General features: G+C 37.4%; 3 protein-coding genes and 1 pseudogene across 3 annotated transcripts; all 4 read right to left on the reverse strand.

Annotated features, from left to right (window-relative positions):
• Window positions 1–2179: 2179 nt before the first annotated feature.
• Window positions 2180–8934, reverse strand: LOC126785782 (GDSL esterase/lipase At1g29670-like; annotated as a pseudogene).
• A 3994-nt stretch (window positions 8935–12928) lies between these two features.
• LOC126785785 (GDSL esterase/lipase At1g29670-like) lies at window positions 12929–15421 on the reverse strand. The gene is made up of 5 exons (XM_050511425.1): window positions 15160–15421; window positions 14118–14242; window positions 13721–14011; window positions 13371–13614; window positions 12929–13170 (listed from the first exon to the last, which is right to left on the reverse strand). Exons 1-5 carry the CDS (start codon window positions 15419–15421, stop codon window positions 12929–12931), a joined length of 1164 nt encoding a protein of 387 aa, XP_050367382.1.
• Window positions 15422–16685: 1264 nt separating this feature from the next.
• On the reverse strand, window positions 16686–19317 carry LOC126788611 (GDSL esterase/lipase At5g45670-like). Its single transcript, XM_050514620.1, has 5 exons — window positions 19074–19317; window positions 18100–18224; window positions 17636–17881; window positions 17182–17437; window positions 16686–16974 (listed from the first exon to the last, which is right to left on the reverse strand). Exons 1-5 carry the CDS (start codon window positions 19312–19314, stop codon window positions 16751–16753), a joined length of 1092 nt encoding a protein of 363 aa, XP_050370577.1. The 5' UTR covers window positions 19315–19317; the 3' UTR covers window positions 16686–16750.
• A 3393-nt stretch (window positions 19318–22710) lies between these two features.
• On the reverse strand, window positions 22711–24054 carry LOC126788608 (uncharacterized). Its single transcript, XM_050514618.1, has 2 exons — window positions 23579–24054; window positions 22711–23068 (listed from the first exon to the last, which is right to left on the reverse strand). The coding sequence occupies exons 1-2, from the start codon at window positions 24047–24049 to the stop codon at window positions 22898–22900; spliced, it is 642 nt and encodes a 213-aa protein (XP_050370575.1). The 5' UTR covers window positions 24050–24054; the 3' UTR covers window positions 22711–22897.
• Between the last annotated feature and the right edge of the window lie 628 nt (window positions 24055–24682).

A 24682-nucleotide genomic window follows, 5' to 3' on the forward strand; every position in this document is an offset into this window, starting at 1 on the left:
AAATGAGTGAGGGAATCACTTTCAGTGTCATGGAAGTTGCACGCAGGTAATAAAATGAGTAAATCTCACTATGAGGAGTCTACCCTTAGCGGTGACTCATATTTACGATTTCTTAAAAAAAGATTGAACTATAATATGTATATAATATAGTGGGTTGTGTATGTGTATAAAATGGTAAATACGATACATATATATGGGTTGTCATATTATATACTGTTACGTTTTTATTTCTAAATGATGTTATACTGTGGCAACTATATTTATATTATTAAACAAGAGTCGTTTAGTTGTAGTACAATAAACATGTGTTGATTGTTATATTATACGCGGTTTTAACTTTGAGTCTTGTTAAAACGTTTTTATGTCTTCGGACGTGTTGGCAGTATCGGAACGAAGCCTTGGCCGGGTGACAGTTACGATTCAGTTAGAGCTATAGTCTGTCTGCTGGTGTACTGCATGAGGGATAACAGATGGTTGCATGGGTCTCATGAGTACCCATATTTTTGAGATATTGGGTAACATATGGGTTGCCGAGGGGTAACAGATGAGTACATGGGTCTCATGGGTATCCGTATTATAAATATAATTTTGGTAAACATATGGGTTGCCCAATGTCTCATGAGTACATATATTTTCAGATATTATTAGACATCCAAATGGGCCGTTCTGTGTCTTATGAGTGCATTTATATTTATATGTCATCTGTATTTTCTTTTATATATGATGTGTGTTATACTGTTGGTTTACTCATACGAGCTGCAAAGCTTACCGGGTTTGTTTTTACAATCTCGGTGCACCTATTCGATGGTGTAGGGGATAGTTCTGCATGTATGGATTAGCAGAATCGACGAACTACTCTGAAGACTTCGAAGTTTCTTTATTTATTTCGTGGTGAGGATTGTGAGGATTTTACATTTCCATTTGAAAAAAAATGCTTGAATTTTAAATTGGTTTTGTCATAATCCATTCGACTAAGTTGTACTATGAACTCAGTAATGATACGTTGTGACGATAAGATAATTTTGATTTATTTGAGATTGTTTTTGAGTTTTCATGACTTCGAATTCAAATTTTTATCATTTGAAATTCGGGGTCGTGACATCCACCGTCCAGTACTTAGGTAATAACGTATAGATCACATATGCCATTTTTCAGCCAATTTGGTTATCGTTAAGTCACTCAAAACTGTGTTTTTCTATTATACACATGAACGGTTTAAGTTCGGCAGATTTAATCTATTCATTGATTTAACTTAGTTAGATACCTTTACGATTACCAAATTGGCTGAAATTTTACAGAGGTGATCTATACGTTATTACCTAAGGATTGGACGGTGGAGATGTGAAAACGCGATAAAAAAGTTGATAAAAAATAAAAATCCGTTCCTTAGCTTAATGTATGGACCTCCGCACCTGAAAACCTCCGTGTGTATATATATATATATATATATATATATATATATATATATAGTCCCTATCCAGAGTGAAGGTTCATTCTGAAGTTTTAGAGTGAAGTTCCAATTTTGGCACAGTTTTCGGTCAAATTTTTTCACCATAAGCGATTCAATATTTAGTTATGCTATTCAAGATCATCTCTACAAAATTTCATCTAATTCGGACATCGTTAAGGTATTGAAATTAGATTAAATCAATGAATGAATTAAAACTGTTCAACGTGAACCGTTAGTGTAAATCTCAATTTTGAAAGCTCAAATCATTGTCAAATTGGATGAAACTTTATAGAAATGATCTTGAATAGCATAACTAAATATTGAATCGCTTATGGTGAAAAAATTTGACCGAAAAGTGTGCCAAAATTGGAACTTCACTCTGAAACTTCAGAGTGAATCTTCACTCTGGATAGAGACTATATATATATATATATATATATATATATATATAAACGCGCGTGATATCTACATTTACATATTTTGCACATGTAATTGATTAGTTAGAATTAACTTTTGTAACAAAAGTAGAGGACAATTAACCTTGAAGTAGAGAAATAAACATAAACTAGCTGGCGTTTACTCATAAGAGAAATAGAATGATCTTGATTATGATACATTATCATATATCAACTGCATGATGACAATTAGTCGGAAAAAAAAATACGATGACAAAGAGAGCTGAAACAACTAAACGCGTGCTTCATTCGAAAATATTGTTTTGCAAGGATTTTAGGTAGCTCGAGTTGTCGGCTTATTTATGTGTAGCTGAACAAGGTGATTGATATCCATTGGATAAGTGTCTCCAAGGGTAAAAGCATTGTATGATCTGATTGCAGTGATTCGGTTTAAGGCTTCAGTGGGATGAAATCCGTCCCAGAACACTTACTCTGTCCTGTTCTTGCATATGATCAACTTTACATTGACCAACTCCATTTACCGCACAACATCCAATATTCGAAACTGTGAAGCCTGAAATGAACGACTTCGTTCATTTCAGGCTTCACAGTTTCGAATATACACTTCGTTCATTTCAGGCTTCACAATTTCGAATATTGGATGTTGTGCGGTAAATGGAGTTGGTCAATATATATATATATATTTATTTATTTATTTATTTATTGTGCTACTTGTTTGTTTTTCTGCTTCTATTCTTAAGATTTTAGGAATTTACTTCTATCTACTGGGTTTCTGGGTTTCCTTCTTCTCCAACCAAACAGTAAGTTTTCCAGATCCAAACACTAAGTCCCAAGTGAGGCATGAGCGGATGTGGCATGAGCGGATGTGGCATGAGCGGAGCAGAGAAGAGTGTTACTCTTAGGTCTAAGTATTCTGAAGTCAATTCTCTACCATTTTAAGTCTAGTACCAGATCCCTTCCACCTAGCACAATGAGCAGACTTTTCAGATCCAATTCAGTCTCCTCTCGAGGGTCTAGTTTCTCCTTGAATAGGATCCCGGACATTGTTAATAAAGAACAGATCGAATACCAGTCAAATGATAATATTGACCCTAATAATTGGAACATACCTAAAGTACCTACAAGTGAAATTTATAGGAAAAATGGAATCTTGCAGCCTTTAAAGGAGAACACCACATTAAATCAGTAGAACAAGTTTATGCCTTAAGTAAGCAATATGAAATCTACCAACTTCTCAGTCCAAATTCAATTAAAAAACATCAGAAAGATGGTCACCATTTCCTCCATATCGGCTTAGTTCAAATTGGTATTAAGCCTCTAACAAGGCTTGGTCTTAATGCCTTCATTCTCTTATGCTTAAGAGATGCAAGATTTACCAACTTCACTGACAGTACCCTTGGTTTAATCGAATCAAGTCTTTTTAATGGACCAATTCACTTCAATTGTTTCCCAGATTTTTCAATCAGCCTAAGTGATCCTCATATTTTAAAGACATTAACTTTAAACATTAAGACCTCAGGATACAATATCCTTGAAGGGACCCAACCTCTTGCTTTAATCTACCGAATCCATTACAAAGTTACTGGCACAAATATGAATTTTCAAGCTATTAATAGAAGTCCTAAGAGCCAAACCTTGTTGATTCAAAGCAGTCAAAATAATGCATACATCACTGTCCCGCAAACTATCAGATGGTCGGATGTCCATCTTCCGGCTGAATGGTCTCTTACCAATGAATATCAACCAACAAATACTCAACGTAATCTTTCTGATTTAGATTCTATCCGTTAATACAATGATGGAACTATAAGAATTAATTTCCAAAATTCAAGAATTAGCAAAACACCAAGAATTCAAGAAATAGGAAGTTCCTCTAGGTATTCTTTTACAACTGCCAGGCAATCATTTGCCGGATCAACCACTGCATATATATATATATATATATATATATATATATATATAGTTGCTATCTAAAGTGAAGCTTCATTCTGGAATTACAGAGTGAACTTCCAATTTTGACACACTTTTCGGTCAAATGTTTTCACTATAAACGATTCAATATTTAGGTATGCTATTCAAGATCATCTATACAAAATTCCATCTAATTCGGACATCGTTAAGGTATTGAAATTAGATTAAATCAATGAATGAATTAAAATTGTTCAACGTGAACCGTTCGTGTAAATCTCAATTTTGAAAGCTCAAACCATTGTCAAATTGGATAAAACTTTGTAGAGATGATCTTGAATACCATACGTAAATATTGAATCGCTTATGGTGAAAAATTTTGACCGAAAAGTGTGTCAAAATTGGAACTTCACTCTGGATAAGGATATATATATTCACCTTTACACATCTTAATTTTAAGTGAAATACCAGAAAACGTTTGTACGTAAGTCATATAATTAACTCAAACTATATATGATATATCGATCAGTTAGATACATGCACACTATGAGCTTGTTGTTTTACATAATTTGATAACATAACATATCAAATAGATACTTTTGTTAATATAGATGAATTTTGCATCTGTCAAATTGCTGTTGAGCTTATCTACAAGTGATACAAGCCTTTGATTAAACTGTTGCTCTGCAATGTTCAATGTGTCTACACATGCTGACCCATTTGTGCCATAGGAAGAAACTGCACTTGGCGTGCAGCCAATTAGTCCCAGTCCACCCAAAGCTACCTTCCTTGCTCCATACTTGTACAACTCTTTACAAACACAATAAGAACCAACAATAAGCAGTATAATTCACCTGTCTGTGACATTTAAAGAAAGACGTACGCGTTAGTACTTTAATTATTTTTAACGATTACTAATTACCAGTATTTCCCAAGAATATTGGTTGATGAGAACTTCAGCATATTGCTCAGTGGTATATTTCTTGTTGGTGTGATAATAATGGGGCACGAAGTAATTGTTGATGTAGTCATTGCTGCCCAATCCAACTGAATATAAGCACTTGTTTAAGTGCTTTGGAGCTATCTCTTATTCCCAATTATATAAACTGAATATAATTTAACTGTGCCCATGCCGATCCTTTCAGCACCCTGCAAAATAATCTCTTATATATATTGTTTGGACAAATGAAATGTACCAAAAATTTAAAAAACAGAGTTAGTAATTGATGAAGTGTTGAAGAAGTAATTAGATATATACCAATCGCTTGCCAGTTTCTTTTCGAATTCCTGCCGCACCACAAGCATACTTCACGCCTTTTAGTATGTCGGAGCCATTAACGTACAAAAGCAAATGGTGGGATGTAGTTGTCAAAGCCTAGAAGTTCAGCTGTGATAAATGAGAAAATCTTCCATTAGCACATAATAAGTGAAATTAATTAACTATATGTGTGACGAATGCAGCAGTTTGATATTGGCAAATTAAATCAAACAGGTACCAATTAATAGGAACAAGGTTTTTGATGTCATGTTAGAGAATTACTTAACAGTTAATACCAACCAACATAATTAAGGCAAAATTAAGAACATGCAGGCATGTTAGACCAAGATAACAAACGATAATGGCAGGATCAAACTGTACGTACGTAAAACCCCTTTACTCAATTACTCCTGTACGTACTAAGAACAAATTAGAGGTGGGCATAAAAAACGGAAATCCTGATCCCGTCCCGATCCTAAAATTCATAGGAACGGGACGGGACGGAGGTCTAAAAACGTTTGTCCCGTCCCGATCCCGTCCCGCTTCATAATAGTGGGATGGGACGTGGGATGAATAATTTCTATCCCGCTTCGTCCCGTACCACCTTTAATGAAAACTTAAAAATTCTTATATATTTATATCAAAATGAAACTAATTTATATTCTTAATAACTCTAAAATTATATCAACTCAAATAATAATGGTAAATTATAATATTTTGAATATAATATATATTTTTTTGTTACAATTTTATTATTAAATGTTACTTTGTTATGAAAAAAATAAAAATATATGTTTTTATTTAACTTCATAGAAATGTGGAATTTGTCCCGTCCCGTCCCGATCCCGTCCCGATTCAAAAAAGTGGGACGGGACGTGGAATGAGTCCCGTCCCGTCCCGTCCCATCCCGTCCCGTGCACACCCCTGTTCAATCAGTAAGTCTGATATATACCCAAGTACCCAACTACTACAAGCTAGAGCTTAACAACGTATAATTTTATGATAGATGCATGTCAATCCCCACTGTAAACGGTATACGAAAGAGTGATGAGAGCTTTCAAACCTCAAACCACAAAAGGTTTCATGTTGATAAATTAATGCTAACATAACTATTTATCCAGCAGACGGGCCCAAAATTGACGAGATATCCAGCTACCCTAATGAAAGCACAACTGCCATGGTTCGAGACTGTCAACTTAACTTAGAGGACGCACACTTCGACCGGAAAGACTGAATTGAAGTTATGACTTGGTGTTGGTGACGTAATGTAGAGCCATGCATGCTCTCAAGAAAAAAGACCAACAAATTACTTAAATTAATGTGAATTCGAAGAAGATAATGCTATCCACTCGCGCAGCTATACCCTAGCCTATTGAAACCACAAACAGAAATCTATCTCTAAAGTATCGAACTGTGCATGAGTTAAACAAGAGTTACATACAGAGAACATCGACGGTGGTTCGACCGTTGCTGAATCTTCCGGTTGATGCGCCACCAGGGAAGTCGATACCATAAGGCTGGTAATTGACTTTAGTGTAATACCCCGAATTTCCGGGTTTAAATTCATATAATTCTTGTAGATTATTAAATTTGGAATTTGAGTAAAAATCGCATTTTTTGCTTTCTCGTCGATGTCAGGAGAAACGAAACTGATCTCGGAAATTTAAATTGAAAAACGTTATGTTTTCTGTGACTTGAGAGTTGAGAGTTGACTTTTATTCCGTCGTTCGTCTCTGAAAACTTTTTTCACGGAAGTTGTAGAGCTCGTCGATACGAGTTCGTGGACTCGCGACACACCTAAATCGGATGTCGTATGTGAAAGTTATTATCAATGGAAGTTGGTTTCCAATTTTGGAAGGCTATAAAATGACTCTTTTTGGAAACTTAAAAAAAAAATCAGAATTCCCCCCGAGCTTCTCTCTCCTCTCCCCCGATCTAATTTTTCTCAGCCAACTTCTCCACCGGCGATCTCCTTCCTCCGGCCACCGTGCACGACATCGTTGGTGTCGTTGGAATCGCATGACCGGGAAGCTCCGACCCATTACAGCAGCGACCCACCTCGTGCCGTGACGCGTCGCCACTGAGGGAGAGCAACTGCTGCATCGACAAAATCGGCGTCGCCGGCAACGCTGGAGCTCGAGGCCACGACATCGAGTCCTCCTTCTTCCTCCTAGGCATGATTCCACCGGGGGTGAGGCTCGAATTGAGCCGCAGCTGCTCCGATCTTCAAATCTCAATCCGGGATCTTACGGTGGCGATTCCGGTGGTTTCCGGCCGGCTTGGGACGAACTAAAGGTATGGTTGTGTCTCTCTCCTTGTGATCTACATTTTTCATGTTGGGAGTTTGTTGATTGGAGGAGGTTTGGGCGGAGGTGATGGTGGAGCGCGTGTCGCCGTCTGTGGCGGCGCGTGGGAGTAGGTGAGGGTGGTAGGGGATCAGCTATCGATCTAGGACGGTGTAGGAGGAGAAATGGCGGAGTTTTGGGGGCTGCGTGAACAGTAATTTTGTGAACAATGTTTTAACGATAATAAATCGTCGCCTGTGATTTTACGTATCGTTTTTCTAAGCACTTTATCTTGCTATTAGGTGACCGATGAAACGAGTGAGGTAATCACTTTCGGTGTCTTGCAAGTTGCACGGAGGAAATAAGGTGAGTAAATCTCACTATGACAAGTCTAGTCTTAGCGGTGACTCATATTTACGATTTCTTAAACAGAGTGAACTGTGACATCTATATAAGATAGTGGGTTATGTATGTGTACAAAAATGGTAAATATGATACATATATATGGGTTGCTATATTATATAATGTTACGGTTTTTATTTCCAAATGAGATTATATTGTGATGACTATATTTATATTGTTGTGCAAGAGTCGCTTGGTTGTAGTACAATAAACATGTGTTGATTGTTATATTGTACGTGGTTTTAACAATGAGTCTTGTTGAAACGTTTTCTGGTCTTCGGACGTTGTTGGCAGTAATCGGAACCAAGCTTTGGCCGGGTGTCAATTACGATCAGTTAGAGCTCTGGTCTGTCTGCCGGTGTACTGCATGAAGGATAACAAATGGATTGACTGGGTCTCATGAGTACCCATGTTTTGAGTGATATTGGGTAGAATATGGGTTGCCAAGTATCTGTCAGTGTATTGCATGAGGGGTAACATATGGATACCTGGGTCTCATGAGTACCCGTGTTTTTAAATGATATTGGGTAAACAGATGGGTTGTCCAATGTCTCATGAGTACACATATTTTAAATAATATTGGACAACCAGATGGGTCATCCAGTGTCTCATGAGTACTCTTGTCTTTAAATATTTTCTGTCATATTTCCTTTGTATGCGATGTATGTTATATTATTGGTTTACTCATACGGGTTGAAAAGCTTACGGGGTTTGTGTTTACAATCCCGGTGCACCTATTCAATGGTGTATGTGATAGTTCTGCAGGTGTGGATTGACAGATTCGGAGGGCTTATTCTGAAGATTGCTAAAGTTTATTTCTTCTATTTGTGGTGAGGATTGAGTGATTTTTACATTTCCATTTGTTATAATACTTGAGGTATAAATTTATTATGTATTATTCAAGTCGTACTATGAACTCAATTTCAATACACTGTTACTATAAGATGATTTTAATATATTTGTAATTGTTTTAGAGTTTTCATGAATTCGAATTCAAATTTTTATCATTCGAAATTTCAGAATCGTGACATTTAGCCAAAGTATCAAGCACGCTGTTGTTGCCATTATCAGCCAGTGAGTTTCCAAAAATGAAGAAACAAGCCAACAAGGTACTTGTGGGCCTTGTGGCTTTCCATTAACAGAAGAAGAATGCAGTTGCATGCTGAAAAACCAAGACAGAGCAATCACCATGAAAAGCTTCATCCCAGAAGCCATTGTAGTAATAGAAGATAAAGAACCCGACTCCGATGATCTACAATGATGACCCTTAAAGCATCATATCATTCAAGATTAAGAAACCATTAGGCTTTAAAAGTTTCTGAGTTTGCTTATGTCTACATTTGACAATTTGGTGTATTGGACATGTGTTTTTGATTTAATCTCCTGGTCCTTGGTTCGAATCTTGCATCTATACATATATATTTTTACAATAGTAAGACTAAAGGAAGGAGATTCATGTTTAAACTCCCAGATTATGTCCTCCATTTTTTTTGTTAAGACTAAAAGATAAAAAAGTTATACTTCCTCACACACTAATTATATCAAATGTTTTCTTTAAATTATGAATATCACACATTTAAATTATCTTCAATAAAAATTACCATCATAGCTAAGATTTACATATATTTTAAATCTTTTTTTTTTGCACCAGTGAACTTAGATTTCTGACTTCACCATTGCTCGGTGGGTGTTTTTTATAGGACCAGAGCAGTCTGAGCCGCCGTGTAGGGACTATCGCCGATGGCCCGGTTCCTCATCTAGAGTTGTGACCCCATTTTATATGCGTGCACGGCGGAGCGATATTGGGGCAAGTGGCCGGGTCTCTTGCTCGACTATTATAAAGTTAAAACACAGCCTGTTGTATAAGTATTGTATACAGGTATCGGGTTCGAGATCTTTTATCAACAACGTACTTGAATTTTGTTTCTTGTTGATTGTAACTGTAACGACCCCAAAATTTCGAGCTTAAAAACTCAAAATTCTAAAGTCGTTAAACACAAAATAATCTCAAATAAATCGATATCATTAAAGTGTAACAGCGGATCAATTCTGAGTTCTCAATACAACTCAGACAACCAATTATTACAACCCAAATTTATAATCCATACATAAAATGGAAATGTAATAATCCTCACAAATCACTCACAAATCTCACAAATAAAATTACACAACTTCTCACACACAAATCCACGCTAAAACCTCACCACAAGTAGGATACGAACGACTTCGAGCCTCTGTAGTCGTCACTCAACCTCCACTAATCAGCACCTGTAGAATTATCCCCTACACCATCGAATTGGTGCACCGGGATTGTAAACACAAACCCGGTAAGCTTATAGCTCGTATGAGTAAAATCAAAATATAATTCGCATATCAAAATATACGAAAGATCACAAACAACAAATATAAATGCCCTCATGAGTCATTGGTCAGCCCATCTGGTTGACCCAAAGAAATATGAAATGAAACGCTCACGAGAAAATTAAGTAACCCTTCTGGTTACCCAATGCATTTATAATACGGGTACCAAGAACGCTGGTACACATCTGTTACCCCTCTCGTAATACACCGCTGATATTGGATAGCCACCCGCTACCCAACATCCAAAATAAACTGAGTACCCATGAGCAGATAACCACCCGTTACCTCACATGCAGTACTAAGGCAGACAGACTAGAGCTCTAACTGTATCGTAACTTTCGCCCGGCCAAAGGCTAGGTTTCGACTTGCCAAACACGTACAATAATCTCACATCATATTGTACCAAAAATCAGGTCCGAAGACAATTCACATTTTAACAATCTCAATGTTAAAAATCACGTACAATAATCTCACATCATATTGTACAATTCAAATCACATGCTCAATATAATCACAATAAAATCATAACAGTATATTATATAGCAAACTATATATATTCGTACTTATTTACCATTTATACAATACATATATAGTCCACTATGTCTTATACATGTCATATTTCACCACACATGCTCAATACACAAACTTCCGTCATCGAAATGACCATTTCTAATGAATTAATAACAGTATATAATATAATGAATTATATATATATGTACTTATTACCATTATACAGTATATATGTAATCCACTAAATTGTATACATGTTGTAATTCATTATTAAATACTCTTGCAAAATCTTGAATCACCGCGAGGGTAGATTCGTAAATATGTGAGATTTTACTCACCTTATTGACTTGAGCGTAATCCCACAATTCCCGAAGATAATTCATTTCCTTGATTTAACGATCACCTTGAAAAGATAAGAAAAGAATTTAGAATCGTTTTGTAAACCTTTAAATGCCGAAACAATAATAATCGGTTACTGTTAAGCAATTTTCGGTTTTACGAAATTATTGTTCAGTGTCACTGTTCACTGTTACTATTCACGGTTACTGTACAAATATACAATTAATACGTATTTCTGTACGTATAAATATTATATACGTATTTCTGTACGTATAAAATGTTAATACGTATTTATGTACGTATAAATATTATATACGTATAAATATTAATACGTATTTTTGTACGTATAAATATTAATACGTATTTTTGTACGTATAAATATTAATACGTATTTTTGTACGTATAAATATTAATACGTATTTTTGTACGTATAAATATTATAGACGTATTTCTGTACGTATAAATATTAATACGTATTTTTGTACGTATACGTACTATTTAAATGTAAATACAATCTCAGTAAATAAAATTTACTAATTACCTTTTACAAATTACTTTTTACATTTACTGAAAGTAATTTATATTTACATTTATTGAAGGTAAAATTTAATTACATTTACCGTAGTAAATAAAATTTACATTTACATTTAAGTAAATTACCAAAATACCCCTATCGGAAAACACTGTCACACCGCCGCACGTGGCGGCGCGTGGGGTACACGCGCCACCCGCCGGCAGCCGCGCGTGGGGCCCACGCGCCGACGCCAACGAGGGTGCATATGACGCCACCGCCACCCTAAAACCATCCTCCTTTCTCCCCTCTTCCTCCCCACGGTCACAGACCACCTCCTACACCTCCCACGCTCTCCCACGCGCCGCCTCTAGGCGGCGGTACCCTCTCCTCCGTCCTCCCTTCGATTCACTCCAAAAAATTCTAAAAATCATCACAACGATCACACAATACATCTCTAACATGACTCTCACCTCGATTCGATGGTGGTGAGCTCGCTTCTAGCTCGGTGGTGGCTGAGAAGCTCGGCGCGGCGATTTGCAGTTGGCGACGTCGGGCGTCCTCACGGCGGCGAGGCTCGAGCTGGTGAGCTGAAGAGTGGTTGCAGGGGTCCTTGCGGTGTCGAAGAGATGGGCGGTGTGTGTCACAGCAGCCTAGGGAAGCAGATCGCACGGAGGCGATTTCTGAGGTGAAGGAGAGTGAGTTCCGGGTGAGAGGGAGAGGAAGAAAGTGAATCGGTGAGAGGGAGAGGGAGAAGTGAATCAGTGAGAGGGAGAGGGAGAGAGTGATCAGTGAGAGGGAGGGACTCGGGGAGAGCACGATAGGTGAGAGAGAGAACCGAGAGAGAGAGATGATGGAGGCGGAGGGAAGGGAAGAAGAATGGGTTTCCAATTATGGGAACCCTAGCTGAAAATTTCCTTTTATACCCCCCTCTAAAATCGGAAACTAACTTCCGTCGTCAATAACTTTTACATACGACGTCCGTTTCAAATGCGTCACATACTTACGAACTCGTATCGACGAGCTCTACAACTTTCGTGAAGGAAGTTTTCGCAAACGCTCAACAGAATAAAAGTCGATATAAACGTTACGGAAATGTAACGTTTTTCGAATTAAACGTTCCAAGAACGTTTCCGTTTCTCGTTTAATAACATCACAACAAAACACATTCATTCTAATTAAAATTCGAATTATATAGAATTAAATCAAACTAATATTGTTTGAAATTTAGGGTTATTACAGTAACACTACTATTTGATAGAGTCTATAATTTTTAGATAGATGGAAATCAAGTTAATTATTCTACGTCCAAATTTGCGAGTTAATTCATTAAATTGTTATCATCATGCATTAGAAATAAAAATTATGATCATCCTAAAACAAAAAAACATGCGTTGAGTTTATGATGTATAACGATGACAAACTCATGAGCACAAACAAAATCGCCTCATAGGCTCCTATACATTTGCTTGCAAATTTAAATGACTTCTAAGAAGTAAAGAATTTAGGCTCAAGTTTTAGCTGAACAAGATGACTAATGTCCATTGGATAAGTGTCGGAGGGGCTGAAAGCATTGTATGATCTGATTGCAGTGAGTCGGTTCGCGGCTTCAGTAGGATGGAATCCGTCCCAAAACACATACTCACTCCTATTCTGGCAGGGAATTCCGTCAATTTTACATTGACCGACTTCATTTACCTCACAACACCCAACATTCGCAATTTTAAATCCTGCAAACATAACAAAAGTTCATTTTTACATAATACATATTTAATGATGAAATGAAAGTAGGAAACCAGGGTTTATTAGTAATAGAGTACAAAAGTATTTGAAAATGAAAACGTGAAACATGTTATGATGTCAAAATAAATGAACACTCGGAGCTTATTTTAATGGTTTGACTGCATGTATAATATGTCGAACAACATACCAGCAGCTGCAGGGTCTCCGGTACCCATTCCAAAGCTGTTAATATAGATGAACTTCGCGTCTGTAAAATTTTTGTTCAGCTGATCGACAAGTGATACAAGCTTTTGGTTAAACTGTTGAGCTGCACTGTTCATTATATCTAAACATGCAGATCCATTTTTGCCGGCAGAAATTGCAGTTGGTGTGCAACCTATTATTCCGACTCCAACCAAAACCACCTTCCTTGCTCCAAAATTGTACAACTTCTATAGAAACAAATAATATTTTAAAAATTGGTTGTTAGTTTAATTGTAGTCACCTCATGACATCTATTAATTGGGGTATATATCTATAGTTGCTGAATATATTTACCTTTATTTGCTCAGAATATTGTGTGATAAGAGCTTCAGCATATTGCTCAGTGGTAAAACTTTTACTGGTGTTATAGTGCTGAGGCAGGAAGTAATTGTTGATGAAGTCATTACTACCCATTCCAATTGAATATAAGCACTGGTTTAAGTGTCTTTTGGCCAACCACTGTTTTATACTTGAATAGTATGACCTCTGTAAACGGTTAGCTCCCCTGTCTCCAAGTATATCAGCAATTCGGGAGATTGTAATCTCATGATTCTTTAACTGTCCGTCCAAGCTGATTCTTGCACCCTGCAAAGTAGTAACAACAAATATGATATATGCATCTACAATTCAAAGTGAACCAAATGCATGCAGATGTCATGAAGAGTTAATTAAGTATCAAGTTTTTATATACCAATTGACTCCCAGTTTCTTCGCGAATTCCTGCTGCACCAGAAGCGTAGTTCACTCCTTTGAGTATGTCAGAGCTATTAAGCAGAGCAAATGGAGGGATGAAGTTGTTAAAACCCAAAAGTTGCGCTGCAATTGGAAAATGTTATTAGCATATTCAAGTGTTATATTTGTGTTTACTGCACAGTTTAACATAGATAAATGCAAAATAAAAATTATGTTGAATTTCTCATAAATTATGGTAACAAAAGATGATGTAAAAGGCATGCATGTGCTAGCTAGATAACACTTCTACTATTTAAATGTCATGTAATTCATCTATTCCAAGCTAGGAAGTTCAATCTAAAGTTTATTTAATTTGTTAAAATCAATCTAGAAGTTAAGGTAAAAGCTAGCGGCTAGCCATATATACTTGAATGACCAATGTCCATTACGGGTCCTGTGTATGGCAATTCAGTGAATAATATGGCCAAGGGCAATGACTAATTTCAGTGAATAATTGACTGAAGCTCACATTAGCTATATATATTGAAACTCATTGGGGTGCCAAGGGCAAGGTGCCCCATAAGGTAGCTATGTACATTGGTGCACAATCGACCTTTGTTTCACATGCATTAGTCTTTAACCAGTAAACCCTACTGATATATACCTACGAACATTTGTCATTTGCAGCATATATGGCCTCTATATATGACCCCTTAGGTCGATCCCCACTCACGAATAATTTCGAAATGCGGAATGCTCTTTATAATTATGGCATTTTCAAATTATGACTGATGCAGGACGAATCAATGCCAAATATTAATTAAAAGGATGAATGCTTTAACGGCCAAAATCATTCATAGCAACCAAAGGATTCCCGTAGTGGAGGACAAGATTATTTAGGAACACACAAATTAAGCATACTTTACCCCACCAATTCAGACTGTTGAAATGAGATTAGCATTAGAACTAATTACTAAGAAACAGAGAGACTCAAAACCAAATCTACAAGACCGTAACGTCCTGTGTATATAAATGATGGCGATTAAAGAAGAGGTCCATACATAATATGTCAACCGTGGATCGACCGTTGCTAAATCTTCCGGTTGCACCACCGGGGAAGTCGATACCATACGGCTTGTAGTTAACTTTGGCTAAAGAATCAAGCAAGTTGTTGTTGCCGCTGTCAGCCTGCGAGTCTCCGAAAATGAAGAAACAAGGTACCTGTTGTGCTCCATGAACAGAAGAAGAATGTTGTTGCACGCTTAAAACCCAATATAGAGCAATCACCATTACCTCCAATGGTTTCACTTGATGAAAAGCCATTCCGATGACAGAAAACAGAGAATAGAAAGCCCCAGTTTAGCTTAGGCGATAATAATCTAAAGCATATAATCAATTATGATCGATTAAGAAGCTGATGGCAGAGGATGAAAGCCGATCGAGGTGGGCATTTTATGGGCTACGAGATGATGATAAATTTGTCATTAGCTCGTTTTGGCAAGACATAACTTTCATATTTCGTTGGTGAAGAAAGACATTAGTTTTATTTCGACAAATGGGTTACCTTCAAATTGTGGCACAATTGAAAACAAAGGACAACAGAAAAAGAGATCGACGAATGAAATTATAGTTTCACATTCGTCCAATATATCCGTATACCTGACTAGCTTTGTCATCTTTCTTAATGTTCATATTCGCCTCTTTCAAAATAAGAGGTATAGAATCAACCGAAAAAACAAAGATGTACAGAGTTCTGTCGTTCAAATCATATGGGGTAACCTTATGAGGCAGTGTAATTTTCTTAGGCACCTACGTGTATATAATATTTATATTTATAAATATGACAATAAATTTGTTGTTATTGTGGTAAAACAAATGATTATTTAAATAATTGTAATTAATTATAGTTAATTACTTCACTTACAATATTTGACAAGTTTTTGAATAAAATGTTGTAAATATGGTAAATTTTTTATTGATATGTAAATGTGTAAATGAATATGATAATTTTGTTATCAATGTCGTAATTTAATTCAATTAAATTGTTGTCAATATAGTAATTTTGTTCAATTAGTTGTAAATCATTGTATTTCAACATGTATGATGAACCTATTATATTTTTTTTAAAGAAATTTGGAACCCATGCATGATGAAATTAGTTATATATATTCACTGAGACTATAATGCGAATGTGTAGAATGCATGTATGACAACAATACGTATGGGTAAGAAGTGATCAATAATTGACGATACACAACAAGCAATGAGTTGAAATAGTTTCAACACTAGCTGGAAAAGATGCATGCCTTATTTTGACCTCTAACAATAATGCTATGCAACGATAAGACGTATATATCCAAAACCCGGCCAGCCTATCAACTCTTATATATAGAACACTGAACGACGAGACTCATCATAAAGTATAAAACAAGAACATAATTGAGAAAAAGTTGGTGCATACTTGCTTTTTTGAACCAACACTCTATTAGGTATACTCGTTTAATTAGATTGATACAAACAAACATGAACATAAACACATAACTATTTGGACGGTTCCAAAACTCTTAAACATGACTTCTCCAATGATTCAGCTGCAAGATACATAGTTGGTAACTAGAAGCCAGAAACAACGTAGTTTGATACTTTGATTTACTAGAGCGCAGCAAGGCCGGCTATATCAACTGGGTAAGCATCGGAGGCACGAACAGCGCTGTATGATCTTCTCCCGATCACAGTATTTCCAGCTTCAGTGGGATGGAATGCATCCCAGAACAGATACTCGTCACGATTTGCACAAGGTGTTTGGTAAGGAAGACATGTGATTTGGCCATTGTTCCTTCCCACCCCGCAGCATCCTGTATTTACATTCGAAAATCCTGTAATGAAAAAAGAAAAATAGGATTAGTGACGTACTTTTAGTTTACTTGTGAGTGTCCTAGACCAGTAATTTGTGCTGGTCAGTCATTTGTGCTGTGGACATGAACGATTCATGTGATCGCTTCTTGTATCGCACAATTATAGAGTTACTATGAGAAATTTAATTGGCCAAATGTTTCCAAGATTGAATGAGGATGTCCATTTACCAAATTGTGCCGGGTTGTTTACTATGTCCTCGAAAATGGCGTAGGAGTCTATGAAGATAAATCTTCCATCCGGGAAATTAGTGTTGAACTCATTGGCGAGGGCCTTGAGTTTGCCATTGAAGATTTGGTTCGCAGAGTTAATCTTTTCTACGCATGTTTTGCCATCCGGACTATTTTGAGCCAATTCACTTGGGCTGCAACCTACTTGACCAATTCCAAACAACACAACCTTCCTTGCACCGTAATTGTACAAAATCTGCATATTCAATACCAACAACATAACTGTTTAGTTCGTATACGTAGATATTTATCTCAAGATAATATGTACAAAGCACTTATATACGTAAATACATTTCCAGCCTAGCGAGCAAAGGGTGTTACCAGACTGCTCATACTACTTCAGAATAATACCATTAAGGACAGAAATTAAAGAAGGGGGAGGAAATCGACTAACCCGTAGTTGCTGGCTATAATCCTGAATAAGAGAAGTAGCATATTCCTCTGGGGTAAATTGGTTTCCAGTGTTGTAGTATTGGGGCATGAAATAGTTGTTAAGATAGTCATTGCTGCCTAATCCGATAGAGTATATGCATTTGCCCAGATAATTAGCAGCTGTGTCCTCATCGCCCAGCAAGTTAACCACTTGGGAAACTGTGTTTTGGTAATTCCTTACCTGACCACTGAACGCGATCCGACCTCCCTACAATATTCAAAACAGAGAATCATTATACATAAGGACGTTCCCTCTTGTCACACAGTATGTTATGCTGTTAGAAATGTCAATCAATTTGACCACTCTCGATCGACTCTCGTTTAAATCGTACGCGAACGTGTGGTGCCAAATTGAGTCTCCAACATAACGTGTATGATAAATGACTTAGTGCTGTAGTGAATTGATGTATGAAGAGTTGTAATTACCAGTTGGCGTCCAGTTTCCTCTCTAATTCCGGCAGCTGCAGAAGCAAAGTTTACTCCTCTGAGTATCTGCTGGCCTGTGGCAGTTGCATAGGGTGGAATGTAATCATCGAAACCCAAAAGCTCAGCTGCAAATCATTATGTAAAGGACACTTGATGGTCAGTACTATCCCTGCTTAATGAATCTGCAGTAGTTCTACGGTTCTACCAATTAAGTCATAACTGTTGGACTATCTACACATGCATGCAGTATATGAGTATATATATCTTATTCTTCTACCGAATGAAATGAATTATTTGGCCATTTTCATTATTGGGTGAAGTTTTGCGGTGAGGCTTGAAAGAAACCGATGGAAAGCTCCCAAAATAGGTTCACTCTTTAATATTGTCATAAATATAATGATGTACGTATACAGGTTACTTACCTGAGAGACTAAACTGACTACAAATCTTAGATGTTGTCCCATCATGGGCATGTATATATCCACCGACCAAAGAATTTTTTGTAAACAAAAGATGTCCTCAAGTACGTCCAAGTCTTCTTTAGCATAAGAAGATGGACTGATGGAGCAGAAAAAAGAAAAGATAAAAAAGGTGAAAAATTAAGGGAAATTCCTACCCGGCCAGCGTAGTTTTAGCAATTCACCAGCAGATGGATTGCACGAAAAATTACTATCAGGGTAGTAAGAATGTACGGTGCACATGATCAATTATATAGAACAACCGGGCACGCATGTATGTCTACTACAATATGTGAAAAAATCGGTCTAGGGGAACTGCTAATCAGAATTATGTATGAGATAGCTAAACTTGTTTTCGATAAATGAGAATGGCTATCTCTGACTCCCTTAACACAACCAAACTAATAAACCACCTTTTCTATTGACTTGGACAATAGAACATTCCAAATAATATGATAAATTTGGAGAGCAAACAGGCATGTGAATAATGTTGGCGAGAGTGAGAGATTAGCTTACCAACAACATCAACAGTTGTTTTCCCATTGGAAAACCTTCCTGTTGGGCCGCCGAAGTCGATCCCATACGGCAAGTAATCAGCTCTAGCTATGGACTGAAGCTGGTTATTGTTGCCATTATCAACCAAAGAATCCCCAAATATGAAGTAGCAAGGCACTTGTGGCTCAGCTCTTGCCGCAATATTGCACCACCCCAAGTTCAACACCAAAACCACCCCACACACCACCCACATTTTCACCATAATGCCCAAATGATAAGAAATCAAAGGGTACTGGAACCTAAGAAGTAAAAAGAACTCTGATCAAGTAGCCAGATGCTAGAAGAAGCAGCTAAAGAGGGAATGTATAAATGGTGGAACCTCAAGGATAATGGTGCTGGTTTTGGGTCTGTGAGGAGCTTAAAGGCGACGATGATGAGTATATATACTGAGAAAAGCAATGGCATTTGATGGCCTGGCTTTTACAGTTGAGGAGTTTGTTCAAATGCATTAATTTCACGCGGATATAATGTGAGAAACTGTAATGTATGGGAAGCCAAGGTCGGCTCTGACGCCTCTCTCGTCCCTCACTCTCTCTCTCTCTCTCTCTGCTCTAAATCTCTTGTAAAGTTTAAGTCGATTTTGCATCCCAAGACCTCATAAGTCTTTGCATTTGATTCGAAATGTTGTCCAGCCAATATCTTGACCTGCCGGTTCTGCTTAGAAATAATTCAATGGCGATCAAAATTGTAGCAGTTATAAACTTATAGTTAAGTTAATTAGCATGGCAAAGGCACGTCAATCTAAGAACTCTTGTTTTAGGTACGAGATGCATGCAGACTTTCGCATTTGCTTGCTCTAGTACTTGTTCAGAGACTTACCAATACATATGAAGATGTTAGGATCAACGTATGCCAAGTTTACGTACAATAAAACACAGCCTCGATCATCATACTTATCTAATTATTTCCATGCAGATTGACGTACGTTTAATCTGAACAAGGAACATGTATTCATGAGATAATTGATGGAGATCATGATGCATGACTGGGTGAAAACTTATGGTTGACATGTATTCTGAATGAAACATGAACCCTATAGCTAGCTAGTTAGTAACTTAGTAATGCCGCGCGCTCATTGTAATACCATGTTAATTACACTGGTTTCGGACTAGGTGAAACTTAGGGTTTGACTGCATGCATGGTTCACTGGCAACCTTGTTGTATATAGATTTTGCTCTAGTACGTGGTCCTCAGCTCATTCAACCTGTTCAGATTGTGTAGACTTTGTCTCCATTTAGTTTATTGCAGAACTGATTCATGAAGTGAATTAAAATATACAGAGCTAATATTATGATCTTGGAATGGGGTCATGGGAAAAAGATCAAATTAAAGGGATCAGGTTTTTGACAGTAACATGTCTACCAAGATTGCAAGAACATGCATGATGTAGCTACAGAGGTAGAAAATTTAGCAACCAACACATGCCATTTATTGTGGAAGGTGAGCAACTTCATTGTCCGTGCCATTGAGGTCATTGCATACCCACCTAGCTGTAGGCGTTGAAGTTGAACTCCAATGTATACGACGACCCCATGCCCCTAGCTACCATTATTGACAAGAAAAATGAAAAGCAATATGGTAAGAAGGAGAAGATTGTCTGCAGTAAAACTGGAAGTTGTCGATTGAGCATTATTTGTCGGTGGTTTTCCAGTGGTATGATCTACTGTTTCCTGCGGAGACCAATTCCACCAACAACAGCAAAAAGCTACCAACGAAAGGAGCAAACTTGCCGGGTTTGGCTACTGTGCAGCGCTGCATACCATACATACTGAATCGGACGGTGGATAGAGAGTGTCTTGAAATGCACGTGGGTATGTGAGGTATATAGACGGTGGATTAGGGCCGATGAAATTTTCCCAAACTTGCCCTAGAAGGAAAACGATCGAGTAAGCTAGGGTTTAGTCTTACGAGCTCGTCCAAACTCGCAAAATATTAGTAAATGAACATATTTAATGAAAGACAAGATTGATCGAGTCCGAACTAATATAGAGTAAAAATGATCTACCTCGATTGATATATGTCGTGAGTCAACTCCACATTTGTGTCTAGTAAACTAGTCCACTCCAAATTCCGTACTTAAGAATGGTGGATTGCCTCAAGTCCTCAACCATTTGCGATCGACCTAACCAATTTCAATGTACAACTGGATACAAGATACCGAAAATATCGATAATTTCTTGTGGGGCGATTCATCATGTTTGAAATAATGAATAAAGAGCGCGATATCCATGCAAGAATGCATTGGCATATAGGTGCATGCCAAACTGCCAGCGAAAACTAATATATGTCGACCATCTTGATTACCGGAATATTCTCATACTTAAACTGAAAAGATACATGATGGACTCATGGAGAGTTTTAGCCTTTTGGGTTGAAACCTATCACTACACTTTTAATTTACCACAGTTCCACTTTAATAAGACTTGAACTGGCAACCGTTATGTGCACCTATAAACAAACTTATAATACATCTAACCAATATGGGAAATCACGTAACAAAATTAGATCCATGCATGCATGTTTTACAGCTTCTACACCAAGACCTATAGCAATCTGATGAACTAAGCTTCAACAAAAAGCTAGTTAGGAAGTTGGTGATGGACTGATGGTAGATCCAATGGAGTCATAGATAATAGCTTTAAATAGGTTACTATCTAATCTAATTATATCTTAATTTATTTTAATGTAATTATTTGAATGATACGTGCACTTATCGTACTGATCGAGTGTTTCTTTCTATTCGGAAACAAATCATGAGACGCAAATGTCTTATACACAATCAAACTATCAAGTATATACGTTGGAACTGAAGCTCCAATTAGTCCAATACAAAGTGTAAGATCTTGCGAATGCAATAGCGAAGATTTGCATTGAATGATCGAGTATGACGCATCGATTTAATCAGCACCGAGATCCTTGCTCATTTCATAATTTTCAGAGCTTCCCTCCAGTGGAATTCTGGGCCAATCTAATAAGAAAAGGATTGGATGACATAATGATAGCATTAATAAGCACGTGATTTTTTTAGCACAAGCTATACCAATTAAGTATTTTTGGTCGAATTCAGTGAGTAAATTGAAGTTAGGGTGGTTGATGATGAGGAGGTACTTAGCTAGCTAAGGTCATATATATGAAAATGACATAGCAATAGTATATACGCTAGGATATATATGGTTTTCTTCAATTTCATCACCCACCACATGACCTATTTAAGAGCATGACCAGCTGTGCCTGTGTGAGTCTAGACCAAGTCTTATTCAAAGCTTCGATGTCCCTAAACCAAGTCTTATTCAAAGCTTCAATGGCAAAAGCTTGCATTTTGAGCAGCTGGGCCCAGATGCACTTCAAAATGTCTGATCATGCAATTGCCACACCATGATTGATGGTATTGTTGCTGAAATTGAGAAGGCATGAACACGATTAGTAGTTACATATTTCTGGCTTAAACAACCTAGCTTGTGATTCTATTACCTGTTTCATATCTTTTCCTTGTCTTTGTTATGATTGTTGGAGTGCAACTAAATCTTCTTTTTTCTTTGGTTACTTGAATCGTTATAAGCTTATAAAACAATTTACGGTAAAACTTTTGAGTAAAAAACGGGGTCATGAACTATATTGTCGCGCTCAAATCTATTGTCATGAGCAAATTTAAGGGAAAGAGAATAACAGACCACTAGTGAGCTACAAGTCTACAACATAGTCATACAAACATTCAAAGGTTCAAACTCGTACAACAACAAACTACAAAATCGGACAATTTCTTAGCACCTTGGAGTAGAGGGATGTCAAAGCTCTTGGTGCTTAGAACTAGAGGCGGAACCGTACTGTATTCCCAAATCTCTAAGGATTTGAAGCACACCTCGGAAGTCATTGCTGCCCAATTCAAGACAGTCCCTCAATAGCTCGCCCTGTACGACCTCTGTCTGAACTGCCTTTACTACTTCTCTCAACGTCCCCTGCCAACACCAAAGTGACCAAACCCCAATTAGTGGATTGAAGAAACTAGTCAAACTATACACTCAAAATAAATATCTCTTAACGAACAAATGATCACATCTTAAAAATTGAGTTGACATACCAAAATGTTCATAGGTAAGATTAAGTTAAGTCTTTCTGCAGTACCAAACTAAAATTTTGTTAGTTTCAACATTATTTGCTACATGTGACTTTTTTAACATTTCGGGTTACACAAATGATCTATTTCGCTTCTATCAGAAATTCAGAATACACAGATTATCAATTTCGCTGACATTTACACGAATTATATTTAGTTCTCTAAGTTATAGTATATCAAAACATTTCACAACCTTATGCTGTGGGTAAAATTTCTTTTCCTACCAGTAGAAACATGTTTTTTGTTTTTTCGAGAATGTAGAAACATGTTAACTAAAACACAAGTGATAACTAAAAATATTCACAAGAACACTTGGTTAAGTAATGGGTTGAAATAGCAAAACGGTGCGTACCGACTGACTGAAGACTCTGAGGAGCCGACGCAGCAGCGAACTAGAGACTCTGAAGACATTTCGGTAATTTTGCCCGATCCACGCGGCTCTCTCGGAGTCCGATTTCTTCTGAGTCAACTCACCGAGCCACCCCATCAACTCGCTCGCCTCCGACGCGGCGCCGTACATCTCCGTGTACGGCATCTCCCGCCACGAGTAGTTCTTGACGTAGTCCCACCCTGCCGACCACATGAACCCCCAGACGCCCAGGCCCAGCCCGCTTTCCATTTTCGCCGCGATGTTCCGAGCCCGGTCCGAACCGGCGCGGTCGCCGCGGGAGGCGCGTAGGTTGGCCACGCGCGACATGAGCGAGTGGGAGAGGGAGAAGAGGTTGCGGTATTGGGTGTAGGGGAGGGATTGAGACGGCGGCGGTGTGATCAGGAGGAGAAGGGTGAGGAGTAGAATCGCCGGCGACGGCGTCGTTTTTGCCATTTTGATCGTCGTTTTGAAAGTATGCTATGACTTTTGGAGTTCAGGTGTAATTTGGAGGGCCGGTTGTGGGCTCAAACGGGCTTTGCATCAATTGGGCTGAAGATTTTATTTTGGCTTCAAAATCTGGGGTGAAGATTTTATTTTAAATGAAATTGAATGCGTTCAAATTGTCATCTCATTTATATTTATACCCTAATAAGTAATAACAGAAGATGACTTGCTAACTATTTCTAAAATGTACCATTTTAACCTTTAAAGATTAAAAAATATTAGTACTTTAGTACTCATAAAATAAGGAGGGATATAATAGTAACTTGCAAAATACATATATAATTCAAAACAAAAAAGATCTAAATAGTTTCCACTTATATCTCCAAGTAATCACTCATATCTCTAGATAACCACATTATGCGGGCTCAGATCCTCTACTCATGTTACTTTACCTCATATGGTCTCGTATTTCAATCTTGGTTGTTTGTTTTAATCTCGTGGTCAAGATTTATGTTACTGTCCTTTTATTGTCATTTAGAGATGCAAGTGATTAACTCTCTCTCTCTCTCACCCCGCAACTCTTCTCCGTAAACAAAATCCTTAGCTTCTTCCTCTCATCTCTTTACCATCAACAGAATTGAA

The sequence above is a fragment of the Argentina anserina genome, chromosome 3, assembly GCF_933775445.1.
Source record: "Argentina anserina chromosome 3, drPotAnse1.1, whole genome shotgun sequence".
NCBI classification, from domain to species: domain Eukaryota; kingdom Viridiplantae; phylum Streptophyta; class Magnoliopsida; order Rosales; family Rosaceae; genus Argentina; species Argentina anserina.